We start from the raw sequence: 17,291 nt of genomic DNA on the forward strand, positions 1-17,291 counted from the left end.
CTCAGTTTCTCAGATCACGATTTGTTCTCGAGTTTAAACGTCGTGTTGCCCATGCCGTCTAAACACAAGTCATGAGATCGTCGTTAACAGAGTCCATCACAGTTCTTAACTGAAGAAAAAAAGAAAAAAAAGTCAGCCAAATTGACAAATATAAGAAGAAAGTACTGTGAATTGCAACAATTAAGCTCTTTGATTAATCAAAGAATTGGTCTTGAAATCTGGGCTTAAAACTTTCAAAGACTATATTAATTTATTAACAATTAATTATTCCACGCGCGCGTTGGATATTTATTTTATTTCATTAGCTTCGCCTATTACATAATAATAATAATAATAATAATAATAATAATAATAATAATAATAATAATAATAATAATAATAACGGAATAAGTATAATAAATGCTAAATTACGCAGGGAAACCACAACAGCGATAAGCCAATTACAGTGGTCCAACAAATTAACCAATCAATGAATTAGTCCTGAAGTCTCGGTTTAGAATTTTCCAGTCAAGTTTATAATACGTTATATTTAGGTATCAGTTTGCGGACTGCGTGTCTGAAGTCCGCTTCGAAAGGAAAAGTCGTATTTCAGTCGGTTTTCGTAGCCTGCGCCGCAGATGAAACTATTATCCCGGTATTCTGCGGCGCAGGCTAGGTTATCAGAGACGTACAGAAACAGCTACATGCATAATCCAGAGAATTTTGAAAATTTTGAAAAGGAACAGAAAACACGAAACAAATACAGGTGACTCTAATTTTAGTCTGTCAATAAAACGTACCCTAAGATTTTTTTGGTCTCTTGGTGCTTTTGAACCAAAGCTATCTTCAGCCCACTCGGTCACAAATTATGTCATTTCTGTGAGCTATGAATGCACAAGCTAAGCCTGTGTGTAAATTAGGGGAAGACTATACATTGACGAAAGTTTTTCGAGTACCAAATGTGTACCATGCATTAAAAGCGAGTTATTGAATAAGATAATATGTTAAGTTTTGAATATTAAGAATCTCAACTACGGGAACAATTACCTTTAGCTTTCTTGCCGTTTCCATCCATTCACAGAATCAAAACCGTTAAGACATTCAATACTAATATATGACTGTATCGATGTCAGATTCCAGCACGGACTAATTAACAGGGTCAAGCAAAGAAGAACATGCTATGATCACGAATGTTCACTCGTTTCGCTTTCGAGAAATCATGACCTGAAAAACGTGTATAACATTATGCAGAACAAACGAAACATTGTACAGCGAACTAGAAATGTAACAATTTGCTGACAAGCATGGTAACTGGCGAGGTAATTTGAAGTAGGCCGGATAGCGTTTGAAGTTTGAGGTCAGTTTCACTACAGACATTTTGTAATTTGGAATGAGGAAGTGTATGTTACCTGTATGGTTGTACGTGCTCGTTTGGCGCTAATAATGTCAGGGTGATATCCGCTTTTGTTGAAACAGTTCTGTTGTTTGTGGTTACCGTGCCGTTTAATTTTATCCTGTCATTTACTACTGTCATGATTTTTAATGCTTTTAAATAGTTCTATCAATACTTGAAACTAAAAGAAAACGAAGCGCAGTAACTTAGAAAACATGTAGTTTAATCAGCTTTCATTTCAATGACAGCAGTTACATGTGCTTAGAACTATCTTGTACAACGTAATGTACAGCACCACAGGAAAGTATTTGTTCAGTACGTCGCTTTCTTTTGAATGGTCACGCTTTAGGATTTCATTTACAGACACAGTTGTACAAAATCAAATAGTACCACACGGCAAAGCACTGCTCAGTAGTAGTTTTAACTTTTTTAAAAGTGTCCACAAATTGTATTGGGTTGGTCGCTTTTAGAATTTCATACACCGATACCCTGTCAGCCTGTTACAACCTTTTGTAGAAACAGCGCTAGCTCCAAAGGAAAGCAATCGTCACAAAAGATAAGTCCGTAGCTCAAACCTTTAACCCCTAACATCAAATAACAAATTCTCCTTTCTTGGTTCCATACTTTCCTTATAAAATTGCGGGGGAGAAAGTATTGAAATATCAAGAAAATTCACCTTGGGTGATCATATCCTTAATTCTCATGACCTCACGGGTTGAGTAAGCATTAATATTGCAAGGAGAAATTTGATCCTGATCACTGTTATTTAGTTCGCCACAGTTCAGGATTTCATTCACAGACAGACTTGGCTACGACCACCTTCTACCGCATATATACAGCTCCACAGGAAAATAATTTTCAGTAGCTTTTGTCTATGGCTTTCATTTGGAAAGTCCCATGGTAAGATTTCATCCACCAACTCCAGAGTTCTGAAAACTACCCTGCACAAATTAATAAACCAGCACTACAGGAAACTCAGTAGTACCCTGCGCATTTCATTTTCAAATAAGAACACACGGTTTTAAGTTTGAAATACATGTTTCGGATGACCTACATCCATCTTCAGTTTAAAATGCAACAACATAACATTATGTGATTCTGTGCATATAAACTGACTTAACAAGCCCAGTGCTTCAAGAAAATACTATCCAATGACCTTCACGGAATCTGAATTGTTAATTGTGTTATAGCTAGAACAGCATTTTTACAAGAATAAACAACCCCTCCTGGAAAATTCTGATGAGGCAGGCTACACACGAGCAATTTTGACAAGTTTTATATTTTTCGGTGTAGGAAAAAATTTTCCGCTTACTTACAAGTCCATGCCAGTTCAAGTCTCCTTGTTTAAAAACCGGCTTTCCAGTTTTTTGAACAAGTTTGTTGAAAACTTGTTCCTTTTTTATACACAAGTGAAAATTTACAAAATATTTTTCAATTAAAACTTTGCTGAAGTCAAACCAGCCTGCGAAAGTTGGGGGAAGTGAATATGCATTTTCCATATCTCATTATTTTCAGTTTGCCCAAATATGAGATCATCCTATTCCAGAGTTATTGCTCAATATCCCGAATTCTCAATCCCCAGTATCTCGTATCCCTTTAATAATCTCTTGTATACAGTAAAAACCCGCATATAAAAACCTAGAATTTTTCAGGTCAGGCTGAACAGGTTCTTGTATTTTAGGGTAGTTTTTCACAATTCAGGCTGATTAGGTTCTTAATAGGTTCTTATTTCTCAGAGGTTGTCGTAGTGTAACCATTAGCAGAAATATTGTACTACTAATACAAAATGGTTTAGCAAACAAATGCAAACAAATGTAAATCAAAGAAAACATATACACAATAACTTTAAATTTCTCACACAATAATTGTGTGAGAAACTTCTGACAAAAAGTTCTGGATTTTAATTATTAAAATCCAGAATTTTGATCATCAAAATTGGAGAGATTGTTTTTGTATAAGAACCTATTTTTCTTTGCCAGGCTGAACAGGTTCTTATATTTTTAGGTATTTAAATGCCAAGTTTCAGCCTGTAGGTTCTTATATCACTAGGTTCTTATATGCGGGTTTTTACTGTATCCCGTTTCTTCAGAACATGTCCGTATCGGTTAAGTTAATTTATTAAAGAAGAAGAAAGAAGAAGAAAGATCTTCGCAGTACACAACTAAGCAGTTGAAAAAAGAAAGCCTGAAAAGAATTCAGGCTTGAGCAGGATTCGAACCCATGACCAATGCGATGCCAATGCAGTGCTCTACCAATCTTTCATCGTCAGTTCAAATATATGTTTTTTATACTCATATTTATTTAAGTTAATTTACTTAACTTAATTTAGAAGCATTACAGGTTTATAACTCGTTTAACCAGTACATTAATAATTAGAACCCTTATATTTGCATAAATTAATTTCCGGTCTGTTTTGTTTACCTTAAAATATTGTTTATCAGACACTTAGTATGCAGATTTAAACAATTACAAGGACTCGGACGGATCATGGACAGAAAAAACAATCTTATGCAATTCTTTCATTTTCTGAGTTGCTTGGCACTCCAGTGATGAAAGTCTTTTGCGTTATGTATGCTCATCAAAGCAAAAAGCGTGACTTTTGAATCACCAATTCTTCGAAACGCTCCACTTCTCTTCATTGTGTACAGGTAGATATGCCACCACCAGTAGGGGTGGGGTTAGGGGTGTGGTTAGTCTTTTGACAATTGCTTTACAAAGAATCAAGCATTATCAGGGCAAAAAAATACACTATTTTGTGTTGATAGCTTGTTCGGTTTTCTCCACAATACTTTTAAAATTGGGTAAAATTCAATTATACTATTACAAATAGATAGACTTGTGGAGTATGTATATATCATCCTCCATTTCCAATATATTCAGAGATCGAGCAGATTAATTTCCGAGAAGCCTAGTTTTCTTGGAAAGCATCTGTCTGGTTTATAAATAGAGTGTTACCGATGCTTAACAGGCGAAAGTCCACACAGACTTCAGTATGGCTGATTGTTATATCCCAATCGCTGTTTCGCGTGATTCATTGAGTGAGAGCTCATTGCAACATTCTTGTAAGTATCTATAATGTTCGGCGGGGACATTACTAGTACTATTATTTAAGCAAATTGATTCGGTCTATGTTAACCTTTAATTTTTATCACAATGATGGCTTAGTTTTAGCTAAATTGAAACTGAAAAATAAAATCGTCAAATTTATTTTCTTAAGTTTTGTAAGAGAGAACCATATTGCAATACCTTTGCGATGGCTTTTAATCGAATGGCCACAACTTAGCACGTTGTCCATAGACTCAGAAAAGTTTGAAAGTCTTGAAAACACCTTGCATGGGACATTAAGCAAGCTTACGCGCTACCCCATGGCTTACATTTTGAATGACTTCATCGCGTAGGTCAGCTTAGGAGGTTTAATAGAGCCAACTTAACGAGGGTACTAAACCACACTACACTAAATTACTGACTTCACAGCTTCAAGTTGAGTGGTTACAACTTATCAGTGATTTTGCTCACAGACACTACACTTTCATTTTCAGTATTGTTCAACATCCAGTGAAGATAAAGGGCTAAAATAATTATTAAACGCAATCCATTAATGGTAGGGAGAAGCTGCATTCCGGACTTCCGGTTACAAGTCAACGGCTTATAATTATTCCCCAACCTTAAAAGTGGATCAGTCTTCTCCGTACTTTTTTACACTCACATATTTTCTAGCTTTGTTACCAAAAATGCATTTATTTTGACATAAAAGCCTAGCATTGTAATGCAAATAGTTCTCAGAAAAGCTCGCTTCCAGGAATCGCTCCGCGTTGTTTATGAATATCAAATTACTGGTTTAATTAAAGTTGATCAAATGAGACAAGAAAAGGAGAATTTTTGTTATTTTTAGGTAAAAGTGATTCATCTATCGTTGCAATCTAACAAAAATCGAAATAGGTACATCTAGTACGTTAGCGGAACAGCTGAAGAAGCTTGCACTTTCTTTGTATTTACAAAGTAACATTTGTGTCACGTGCTCAGGCAAAGTGTTTAAGATCCTTTATGTCGCCTGATCGGATCCCCAAGGTTCCTGATCGTGAATATAGATGCTTAACCACCAGAAGATTTCAAAGCGGTATGAATGTTAAAGAGTTGTTTCTGGTATATAACAGTTAACACATTTCGAAAGTGAATAATTACTTAATGTAAACGATTTTAGAAAATGATAACACCCGATGAGAATGTGATGAAACACTCTTCAACTTCCGCTTTCAAGTTAGCTGCAATAGACCCGCTATCGTCTTAAGGTGTGTGCTTTTGATATGTTCTTCGATACGCAAGTATGCACACCAAGGTAGGAAAACACTGAAATTAAACGTCTATATTGCTCCTAAAGCTTAACACACCAAAACTATAAACCAGCGTAATAGCAACGACTTGGATTTCATTATTTTGGAACACGGAAACTGATGTGCGAACTAGATTTCGAAGAATTCTGATTTCAGAATAACCTGAACATTCCTCGATATAAAACGCTTCCCGTAGTCTATGATGTACTGAAATTCCCAGTTTATTGAGATGTGATATCCTTAAATATTTTAGCAAGGGTTTAAGGCTGGATTGTAGGCACTAATAACAGTTATAAAAATTGGAAACGAAGCTAGCATTTATACAAATGACGGCATGTGGTTCTAGTATCGAGGCTCGACACGATAATTTTGATCGAATTAGAGTATCATGTATGATGTGCACGCTTTTCTACTAAATAGAAATGACGAGCATTTATTTAGGAAGATTCACTGTTAAAAAAAACCGTATATGGTACAAACATTTGACCCAAAGAGTCATCACCTAAAGTATACAGGTAAATTCCCTTTTCACAGCAATCATATGACTCAGTTTCGTTTTACCAACTCATGTGTTTCCTATGATTTCTCACGGATGTATCACAGGTTAGCGTTAGAACGAGCTCGAGGTATGAAAAGACTTTTAAAATATCAGTAACTATAAAGCAAACATATGTTATTCTCTCGACTGATCATTAGATATTCAAGGGCGATGATCAGGGAAAGGGAAAATTGAAAGTTGGTGTGAATTTTGTCAAGGAGGGTCACCGGAACACTTTTCCGGTTTCTTGCACGAATTTTCATTGTCTTTGATCTCGCTGTTGACTTGTTACCTATTGCTTATCCGCTCCTAGGGCTCCTTAATCTATATGTCTTCAAAACTAGTTTTATCTTTTTCAGCACCGTTTGCGCTATCAGAGATGCCTGAATCAAATGAGACGTGTCCACCTAAAAATGGCAGCCACTGTGCCGTTTTATTCAACGGTCACAGGAATGGCTTCAAACCCGCTGCTGTATTCAATGGAAGAGTTGATAATGGGACTTTAACTTGGAATGGTTATTATGAAACAGAGACGAACAATACGAGGCCTGAGAGGACTGTAGGACATGGTAGACCAAGATGTCAGTCCCAACCCATTCGGTGTCGTTCATTCAGCGAGTCTGCTTCTGAAGATCATGCTGGTACACTGGGCATTGGCATACACCGAGTAGCGGTAGGTTAATTCTTCCCTTACCAATTTCAAACACTGTATCTCTTTTAACTGTTGAGTTATAATTATAGCAAAAACAATCGAGTGTGATTAAGCGACATCATGATTTAAAACCATTGTTCTGTCCAAGGTGGCTCCTTCGTTTTGAGTCAGTGTGGAATCCTTTTTCCATTTAAATGAAAACTGTGGTGCTTTTTATTATGTCGAACAAGAAGGTGATGCTCTCTTCTGCATTTGTTATTAGAATACCTATCAAGCAGTTGTTTTACCACGACATTGTTAATTGTGCTGCATTTGAACGCGGAAACGTGACAATTCAGACACAATAAATGTATTGAATGCTTTAGACAGCACAGTAATGTCCAGTTCGTCTTTCAGTTTTGCCAGTATTAAATGCAAAAAGGGTTAAAATGTTTCGTGATTGATTTTACTGATGGACATGTGTTCGTAAGTCAGTAAATTTAAATTGTGTTTTGCTTGATTCAGATCGATCCTTTTTCGTCAGTGTTTTAATTCAGAAAGATAACATTATTACCTTCTAAGGGTACAGACATTGTAACGGTTGCTTTCACTTTCAGAACCCAGAATACTTCAACACTCGTAGATTGTGTCTAGCCCATGACGCGTCAGTAGAGGCAAGTGGTTTCTCGATGCACGAAATTCCCACATCTAAAGTAGATCAAGATTTGTTGTCGCAATACCGAAGATGTAATTCGCCTTCTCGTAACTTCAGTGTTCCTCGAAGACAATTAAGTGGAACAGTTGATCAAAATCAGCGTCATCATCTGAGACATTATGAACAAGGGTCTTTTCCGCACTCCAGAAAAGAAATGAAGATCAATCTTCAAGAGGGAATTCCTGTGGCACATTCCGAGAATTTTGTTAGACAATTCCAGGTGGTTAACGAGAACAAATTCAACGTTCGTCCGAAGAGATGGAATCACAATGACGCTTCTTTAGAACACGGAGAGAGGATTCTCGACTGCTTAAGAAAGAATGGACCTAAGGCAAGCCTAGACATTGCTTCAATCCTACGACTTGACCTAACGAGTGAAGTCAATCCATGTCTCTATCATCTTCACAAAAACGGTTATGTTAAAATCACACATAGCAACCCACCCTTCTGGGCAATTTGTGACCGTTTTGTTCGTGAGAATCCGAATAGTCCAGGAGTCATTGGCGAAGAAAGGAAAAACGAGACATTGTTCGGGAGATTAAGTCATTGTGAAGAATTTTCTGAACGTCAACGGAGACATTCGTACAATTCTTACGATAATAAGCCACGAAAGGAACCGCGAACTATAGAAATCACAAAGCCTTGGATGAGATGCAATGGGTATTGTCCCAATCCAAGTGAACGAACTACGCAATATTTTTGCAAGTTATGTAAACTGCCATTTCCATCAGAGTCACAATTTGACGAGCACCGCCGAAGCACAAAACATCAAAACAAATTAGCAAAGTTCAACGCAGTTCCTTACAAGAAGTTCTGTGAGTATTGCAAGGTGCATCTGAATTCCGAGTCCCAAGCCAAGGAACATTTTAATAGTGGAAGACACGATCAAACTGTAGCAAAGTCACAAAAGGCGCCAACCAAACAACACCTTCCCTTGGTGGCGGTCACACAGGATCTCAATCTGGATTCGAGCACAAGGACAGAACCTTGCATGTACCAACTGGAGTTGTACAATAAGGCAATGAAAACAAATGCTGTGTGCTTCTTGCCAACAGGAACGGGGAAGACTTTAGTAGCAGCTTTAGTCATTGCTCGTATGCTCAAGTTAAATCCATCACGCCAAGTGGTTTTCCTTGTTGATCGCGTTTTACTTGTTCTTCAGCAAAGTGACTACCTAAGGAAAGAATTGTCTCATCTTCGAGTTTCAGATGAAGGAAGTCCCAATTCGTTTAACGGTACTAGACCCATTCGCATTGGTGCAGTCTGTGGTGAGATGAGGAAGCTGGAAGGAAATGCTCGCATCTATGAACAAGATGTACTGATTATTACAGCTGACTGCTATCGAAATCATCTCAACAATGGAACGTTGCGGTTCGATGACGTTTCCCTGATTGTTCTTGACGAAGCGCATCATTGTAACAAAGACCATCCTTATAACGTCATCATACGGGACTTTTATCTCCGAGAGGATGATTTACTGGGTCATCGACCCAAAGTCTTGGGTCTGACAGCTTCCCCAGCTGGGGAGCTATCCCTGGATAAGACAACCAAGAGATTACAGCGCCTTTTGGGAAACTTAGGCGATGCAAAGCTCTTGAATGTGACAAACAGTGCTCAGGAACTGGAAGAGAAGACGAACAAGGCTCTTCCTGAGTGCATCCTGGCCTCATATACACAATCTGAGAAGGACCTGAAGGAGGTTCTCGTGGAGTACGTCACCAGAGCTTTCAACATTACCGTACGCCTAAGTGAGATGAAGAACTACAAAGACATCTTCCAGCCCTCATCTGGTGGACTCTTCAGCATCGATGACATACATCCTGTTCTCCGCGTGATCGATAACATCGTTCTCTCGCGTCCTGAATCCAGTGCCCTGAGCTCACTGCTCCATTTCCAGCTAATCTGCGAGGCCGTCTGCGCACTGCAGGAATGTGGGGAGAAAGTAGCGTTGGATCACCTGGTAGAGCTCGCAGAAGAGGGATTACCTCACGGGTTCCAATGGGCAGAGAAAAGTGGTCTTCCATCCAGCCAGCTCTGGTCATATCTGGAGCAGTATCTCGGACAAGGTAAGCAAAATTTTGTTCACAGTTTCAGACATTGTTGTTACCGTTTCGCATCTACCAGGCCTAATTTGCGGGGGAATATGAACGGCTAATCATAGCGGTTGCCAAATTCCTCACTTCCATCTTTGGAACGTTACGTAAAAACGGCGAAGAAACAGGGCAACTCTGATTAGGTTTTGATGGTCTCGCTCTCACAAAACAAAAATATAAATAAATAAAAAGGGAAAGAATGAAAGGAACGTCAAATTATACCGTCTCGCCTTGGGGCAATGAGGGCAGACCTCTTATTTTCAGTAAGTTCCACTTTTCTCAAGAGAATGTTAACTTGAAGTTGATCGCGTCAAAGCACTACTGTTTAATCTGACTTGTTTAAGGTGACACCTCTCATAATGGAACACTTATATTCGCCTTCAGATCTACACGTGTACATGGTAACCCAAATGACTTTGTCACTTTCTCTGTAAGTGCGACTCTTCGTTTGCGTTCACATTATTAAAAGCGGTATCTGGTGTTTCATTCAGGGAGGCGATGCTGCAGTGACTCGACTTATCATCTTTTTTGTCTTCTCATAAAGGTTCCCTATGGAGATCCGAGTTGGAAGGGATTGCATCTGGAGCAGAACAACTCGTCCAGCAGTTATTAAAGGAAAACTGGTCCGGAGGGAGTGGCCTAACCAGTGGCTGCGTTGTCGTTCTGGTTAATCGTTCACGGACGGCACAGTATTTGGCAAATTACCTGTCAAACTGTCTGGAGCTGCAGTTACACAATATAAGGACCACGTGTGTTGGCAATGGAGGGAGCACAGATGATGAAGGTAAGAGCACTTTCCATTTATCATAACTGGCCGGCCAGATCGATCATTTCAAAATGGAATGCATCAATTTGAACAACAGTTTATATGACACTGTTTTTTGAATTCCTCTAAAATGGCGCACACGACTTCAGAATGTGCCATTTTGAAGAAGTTGACGAATCGGACATTCAAATTAGTACACTCCATTTACAGACCGACCAATCTTGCAAGCCAGTTCTGACAAAAGGGAAGCTCGCTAAGACTTGACAACGAACAGTCTATTTTTTGTTTCAGGGATAGATGTAAAATTAAAATGTAGGACAGAGTTGTTTTTAGATGTACCTTAGGTAGATCCTCTGAAATTCCATTGCTCCTCTTTTCCTTTTGACAGTATTTGACGATTACGAATGTCCAGTTGTCTTTCGATCACAAATATTGTCCCTTTCTATTCCCATCATAACGAATTAATTCCTAGCCAGTAACGGATTACGGATCCAGGCCTTCAGGGAAAAGGGTGGCTCGCTCTCGAACGCTGCCTGCCTTCACTTCGGCGCCTCGGTCCTTAAGGGCCCCAGTTTTGGTCTGAAAAAATAAGGAGGAAGCGGGCCCTTACGCTATTGCCATCACTGCTAATCACCGAAGAGATAGCATCGTCCTTTAACTTCATGCGGTTGTGCGAATAGCGTACTTCTAGTAAAACGCCCATTTGCTTTATTTTAATTTCAGAACTGATGGTCTTGAAGCAAAGAGAACTCACCTCGCGTATTCTTGATGGATGCTTTCAAGTGGTCGTAGCCACAAACGAGTCCGAGGATTGCCTGGATCTGCCGAGGTGTCAGTTGGTAGTTCAGATGAATCCTCCAGGAGCAGCTCAAGCCCTTCAGCAAACGCGTAGACGAGGGTCGCTCAAAGATGCCAGGTTTGTTTGCATCTGTAGAAACGATGAACAACCCAAGAAACTCGAAGATCTGTCCAGACGAGAAGAGAACATGAAGCGTGCTGTGAGGATCATAAACGGGTTGTAGACAATCCGTGGTCTCAAGTTGATGTTCACGGTAATTTTGGACTGTTAGCTAATATTTCAAGTTACTGAGCCATTGTTTACGACCAGTTATTACGGTTTTCATTTAATTAATTTAAGGGGCCGGGGATTTTATTTTCACGATATCTAGTTTTCGTGAACGTATTTTTTCACATGCTATTTTCTTATAAAAGGTGGAAGAAAGGTTATCTCTTCCTACTAAATCGCCATTTTACCATAAAAGTAATAATCTGTAAGTTCCTGTAACAAAAATTATCGTCGGGGTATCTAATTTACATTTACGAACAAGATAAATCACTAGTTGAACTATTTACTTTTTGTCAGAAAGACATTATTCAGAGCTTTAATATTGTTTTTTTTTTAATATAAATGGCTAGCTACTTCAAATTTGAGCATTACTCAAAGTAGTTTTTGGGATATCCAGAAGGTCTTCAAACTTCTTATCCAATATCCATTTTAAACGAGCAATATGTGGTTTTGAAAAGACAAATAGGAATTTTATTTAACAGTTTAACAATTCGCATAATTTTTGGGAAAATATTTTATTTGCTTGAAAAAGTTTCAAGCAAGAACTTTTAAATTAAACAAGGTCATTTCTTTTTTGGTAATGACTGCACGCTAGGTCCAGTTGATCTGGTTGGTCCAAACGAAGTTTTGTGTGTGTCGTATTTCATTAAGTTAAATCATAATCGTAATCTGAGTGTACTGTTTGCACTATAAAACAATTTTCTCTGAATTGTGAAGAAATGTACACCAAATAATTTGGGGACAGGTTGTCGAAAAGACGATTAATGTTAATTCACATGTGATCACAAGGCACGGTTTAATATTGAAATAATCCAAGTTGAGAAGAGATAATATATACTTTTAGGCAACCTTCACTGAGAAGGGTCATTTTTGAATTAATGTATCAGTCGTGCTCTGAGCATGGGTACCCAACAGTTCATTCTAGTGGATATCATATCTGTTCAATACTGTGAATGCTCATTCTATATAATGTTGAAGCATTGTAGCATTGAAGCTGTGAGAAACAGTCGAAACCTCTAATGCTTCAACATTTGTAGGCCTTGAGGCAAGAGTTATTCATACAATTGATAGCTGTTCAGATTTAGTTGCTAAAAAACTCTCAAATTTTCTTCGCAAAAATTCAAACACCGAAAAACTAATTCCTTTTGTTTTTGAAGGTGCAAAAATACGCAAAAAGTTAAGCTACCATCTTCGTAAAGTTAACAACAGCTCGTAAATTCGGTGAATAACATTCCATTCCTTAAAACGTTCTGCAACTTCAAATAGCTAGACCATTCGAACAGATCAACTGATATAGCCTTTAAAGGCCACTAAGACAAACAACATTTTTAGCATTTTGTTGAAATTTTCTCCTTGGCTGTCCTGTTCTAGTTCTGCAAATTTACAAGAGGCACCATGGTTAAGTTCACTATGTATATATATTGTGTGAATGTTTTTATCTGGTAGTTTTGTTTGGAAAATTGATTAATATGATTAATTCACGTATTTCGCTGAGTATTGTTAAAATGGAATCTGAAAATTGAAGCTTATGAATTGAAACTTAGACTACGGTTCTAGGTCTTAAACATTTGTCGATCGAGGACTGATTGGAGACTGACTTAAAATGGCCAGTTTTCGGGCTTTGGTGATCAATTTACACAGTAATCTTTAATTTAGTACTATTTCGAGCCTTTAGAGACCATTTTCGGGGAAAGAGCAATCATTTCAGCGGAAAATTAGGGAATTGAAATTAAACGTATCTTCTTGGGACAATGCACAATGTATAAAAAGCCAGCCGCGATGACTTTGAACAATGTTATAATATTAAGTTGGTTTTCTTGTTGCTCAACCAATCAAAGAAGCTGGCAAATATTAATAAGTTCCGTGTACAGTTTTTGCTTCTTAATTGGCTGAACAGCCTGGAGAACCAACAGAGAGATTCCAAAAAGTTGCCAGTCACAACCGGTTACTTCACAGTTTCTTCTTCTTCACTTGGTTGTCCAATGCAAAAAAATATCATGATTTGATATTATTTAATTAAGTTATATAAGACGCGTCCAGCAAGTGGGCCCCTTCTTGTTCTTCTTCTTCTTTTTTTTTTTTTGAAAAATGTTAACATCAGTGGTCATTTGGGGGAAGAACACTCCATCAAAAACTTAATAGCTGCTGTGGTCATGTAAGGCGTCATGTTTTGGATGCTTGACTGTTTACTCTCCTTCTAACATGTTCTTCAAGCGCGTTGTAATTAATTAAAGTAATTTAGAACAAGCAGGGCCCTTATTGACAACAGTATTTATACTGAAAAGGTTTACCCTGTTAAAGGGGCCGGCAAATGCTATTAAATTCCACGTACGTATAGTGTTTTGGCTTTACAATTGCCTTGGGAAGTTTAACTAGGGCAATAAATCAACAAGACGTTAAAGCACTTCCAGTGACAACTAGCCTCCAAAGCAGACGATCTTTGGGTCGTCACGTCACGCACTCGTGGGGAGTGCGTGACGTACGTGACGAGACAGAGAACGTCTGCGTAAAACGCTACGTGACAACCGGTTACTATTAATCCCTTTATTGACAGTCTAGAGGGCTGAAAGAGCGAAAAAAAAGCGTGCATCAGTAAGGTTTAAGGTTTTTCAGATTTATTTTATTTCCACGTTTCAAAAGAAAAGCAATGATATAAAAATATACTACTAAATGTAGAGGACTGTGAACGAAAACCCAGTGGATTTTAAAAAGTTCACAGACCAAATCTAGGAACTAAAAGGAGAACTGGGGTTAGACCAGTTCCCCACTCACTCAACAGTACGCCAATCCCGTAGCTCGATTTTCGTCTTAAATAAAAATATGAATTTTAAAAAAGTGTTCGTTGAACGAAACAAAATGTCCGGATTTCACATCAGTTAAAAGTTGTTATGACAGTTGAGCCCGCGGTCTAATGTGTTCTTGTTTAAAAACGCATACAAACGAGGCGAAAGGGTTAAAACAATGCAGAATGACTCAATTGCCTCCTTTGTATGGCAAACCGCTGACAACTAAAATAACAGCTATTAACTGATAACTTTTTGATAAGTGCCAAAATAATTAAGGTATTGTACATTTAATAAGGGTTATTTGGTCAAGTCGTCATATGAGGAAGAATGATCCACAGAAAGCTTTCAAGCTGCTGTGAAACATGTCAGTTTGTCACGTTTAAGCTGTTGTAACGTTTGTATGTGTTTGTATCGGGGCCTTAATTTTTAATTAATCTTAATAGACCCTTCCAGGATTTTTTCAACTTTTGATAAGCGGGTAGCGGATATTCATCGACACTACTGAAAAGAGCGGCTTAAAATTAGTAAACTTGCCAAGTATGAAAGTGATATGTCAGAAGTAAGCGAAGATATATATAGCTCTGCAAAGCTGCAAAATTTTACAGACGTTTGTATGGTGGGTGGCACAAACTTGCTCCCCACCATACAAACGTCTCTAAAATCTCGCGACTTTGCGGTTGCATATCCTCGTTAGCTTTCAATATATCACTCTCAAACTTAGCAACTTTATTGATTTTAAGCAGTTCTCTTCAGGGCGTCGATAGATTTTCGCTAACTGGTTCATGTCAAAAGTTTAAGAAACTGTGGAAGGGTCTATTTAGAATCAACAGGGCCTTTATTGAAAACAGTATTTACACTTAAAAGGTTTACCCTGTTTAAATAAAATTTATGATATATTCTACTGGAACAGCCTGTAGAGTCATTCAGTAACATAGCAAAAGTTTCTACAATTTTCCATTTTTTGTCTGTTTTCTAGTAGTTAGTATGGTTTGCAGTAAATTCCTGCTTTAATGACACCGTCAGAGCCAAGATCCTGGTGTCCGTAGCGGAGAGAGACCGAAACTATGGAAGTTATTTTTAGCGTGTTTCTGTTGCTCTTTGCTGGGAAACCAATTCGTGTCGTTACTAATGATGCAGGCAGGTGTTTCCAAGGTAGGGGTTTCTGCACACTCGGCTCAGTGTGTCATCTATAGCTATAGGCCATTGTTTGATTAACAATAAGACGTTGTTAAAAGAAAAAATTTGTAATGGTGGATTTATGGTATAAGCTGACGTTGATTAAATGATGAAAGAATTTATTTTGACGTTTGCTTCATTGCGTTTATTTCACGGTAACGGGTTAGGAGCTATGCGGGATTTGGCATAGGTTGTGTGTGTATGGGCGGAGTGGGTGGTGGCTGGAGGTGGAGGGGGGTGGGGTGGCGGGTTAGAGGAAACTTGAACCATGCTACTTAGAAAATTTCGAATCTTAGCATTCTACATCATTTTGATTACAAAAATAGACGCCTTGCCCGTGGTTGAATAAAAAAGAAGAGGTTTTTCATTTTATATGGGTTGATTGTGACCCCCATTTGGGGGTATCTAGCTTCTAATCAATTAAAGCGAGCTGTATTTTGATAGGTGAATTTCCAGTGCGTGACACAGCCATACTCAAAAAAAAAAAATCCAAGTTTTTCCCAACAGGATTTGAACCTATGACCTTTCGATTTCTAGTTCGGATGCTCTATCACTGAGCTACGGGAACTTATTGGAGCTAAATTAGGTTCAAGTGACAAACATCCTGCGGATAACTAGTTTAGATGCACTACCTGTATGCACGACTCCTCATTTCTTGCTTATTTCAAGCTGTATTTTATTTTCGAATGTTTGGTTTATCAACAGAGTTGATAACTGAAAGGTAAAGTGGCCTTTGTAATGAGATTTTGTCTCCAAAATTTTGCAATTACTTTCGAAGCTTTGCTTCTCTGCCATCTGTTCATTTATTGCATAATTTTTCAGCCTGTTGCATTATCTTCCGACATACCAGCCGCCTCAAGGCGTTTATTTACTAAATGCAGTTGTAAAACAGAAGACTGATCCGAACAATTTGGTGTTGGATACATCAATGAGATAGAGCCGGCTTTTCAATTGAGTGTCGAAAGTAATTTGGTAATTCCTTTGGTTTTGCTTTACTTCGCGCTGTGATTCGTTAGCGAAATTCGCGCCACTTTCTCAACCAATGAGAGGCAAAACCAAAACCAATCGTGACTTGCGCGCACGTGTTTTCCCGCGCATGGGGCGGGTTACTTGTATTTACTTCGAGTCCCGATTGGTTCATTGCGCTGTTTACATCTCTTATGATTGGCCTGAGTAATTACTTTGGGTCAGTTGGTTTAACGACAGTCAAATGAAAACGAAAACGCTCTAACGTGTTCATTCTTAAGATAAACGTTTTATTCAAAGTGTAGCGACAATACAAAGAACAGCGAGAGGTTGATCTCTAGAATGTGTTGGGCCAATGCAGAATATTGTTTTAGAAGATAAGTTTGTTTAAAATCTTCTCACTATCTACTTACAATGTAAAAATGGGCTAAGGAGATTACTTATAAAATGTGGTGCCGAGCACATCAGGAATCGAGATGACCCTCTACAGTTGATAACTTTCCGTACTCTCGCGACGCTTCGACTTGGCAATGCATTGAATTCTAAAGGCCCGTATGAACGGTTTCAACAGCTGAACCAATGTTGGGAAAATTGGTTGAGAGTGAAACAGTGTTGTGGTGGAGGCGGCTAAAATTTCTGAGCAAAAATTCATTGCGAGGAATAACCCATTTTCGAATTGTTTTGAACCTCATTGTGAAAGCGACGCTTCGTGCATAGTTTTTTTTCTGGGAATTAGTTTTCATTCACATGCAAACAAATCTAATGCTTTGCACTTAGCCTCGCTTTCGTAATGAGGTTCAAAGGAACTCGGAAACGGCCTATTAGGAATTAATTGTTAATTGCGCGACTGC

The 17,291-nt window shown here is 38.3% G+C and overlaps 2 protein-coding genes across 9 annotated transcripts in view; both read left to right on the top strand.

The window, feature by feature from the left end:
• The window catches only part of LOC146457364 (uncharacterized), a 28,402-nt gene extending 12,806 nt beyond the window's left edge, over positions 1-15,596 (top strand). For 4 of the 8 annotated variants that reach the window (XM_085092074.1, XM_085092073.1, XM_085092072.1 and 1 more), the window contains 4 exons: positions 6,601-6,914; positions 7,490-9,653; positions 10,225-10,464; positions 11,170-15,596. In XM_085092074.1, coding sequence (XP_084948200.1) covers positions 6,601-6,914; positions 7,490-9,653; positions 10,225-10,464; positions 11,170-11,468 — 3,017 coding nt within the window. In that variant the 3' untranslated portion in view covers positions 11,469-15,596. Of the gene's footprint in view, positions 1-4,193; positions 4,435-4,749; positions 5,490-5,577; positions 5,709-5,767; positions 6,330-6,600; positions 6,915-7,489; positions 9,654-10,224; positions 10,465-11,169 lie in introns of those variants that run through there. The other 4 variants (XM_085092077.1, XM_085092076.1, XM_085092079.1 and 1 more) reach the window with 4 other exon arrangements.
• Positions 1-17,291, top strand: part of LOC146457362 (lactosylceramide 1,3-N-acetyl-beta-D-glucosaminyltransferase A-like) — a 134,884-nt gene that overhangs the window by 16,967 nt on the left and 100,626 nt on the right. The window lies entirely within an intron of this gene.

This window comes from Pavona decussata, unplaced genomic scaffold (assembly GCF_977016875.1).
Source record: "Pavona decussata unplaced genomic scaffold, jaPavDecu1.1 SCAFFOLD_244, whole genome shotgun sequence".
Lineage (NCBI taxonomy): Eukaryota > Metazoa > Cnidaria > Anthozoa > Scleractinia > Agariciidae > Pavona > Pavona decussata.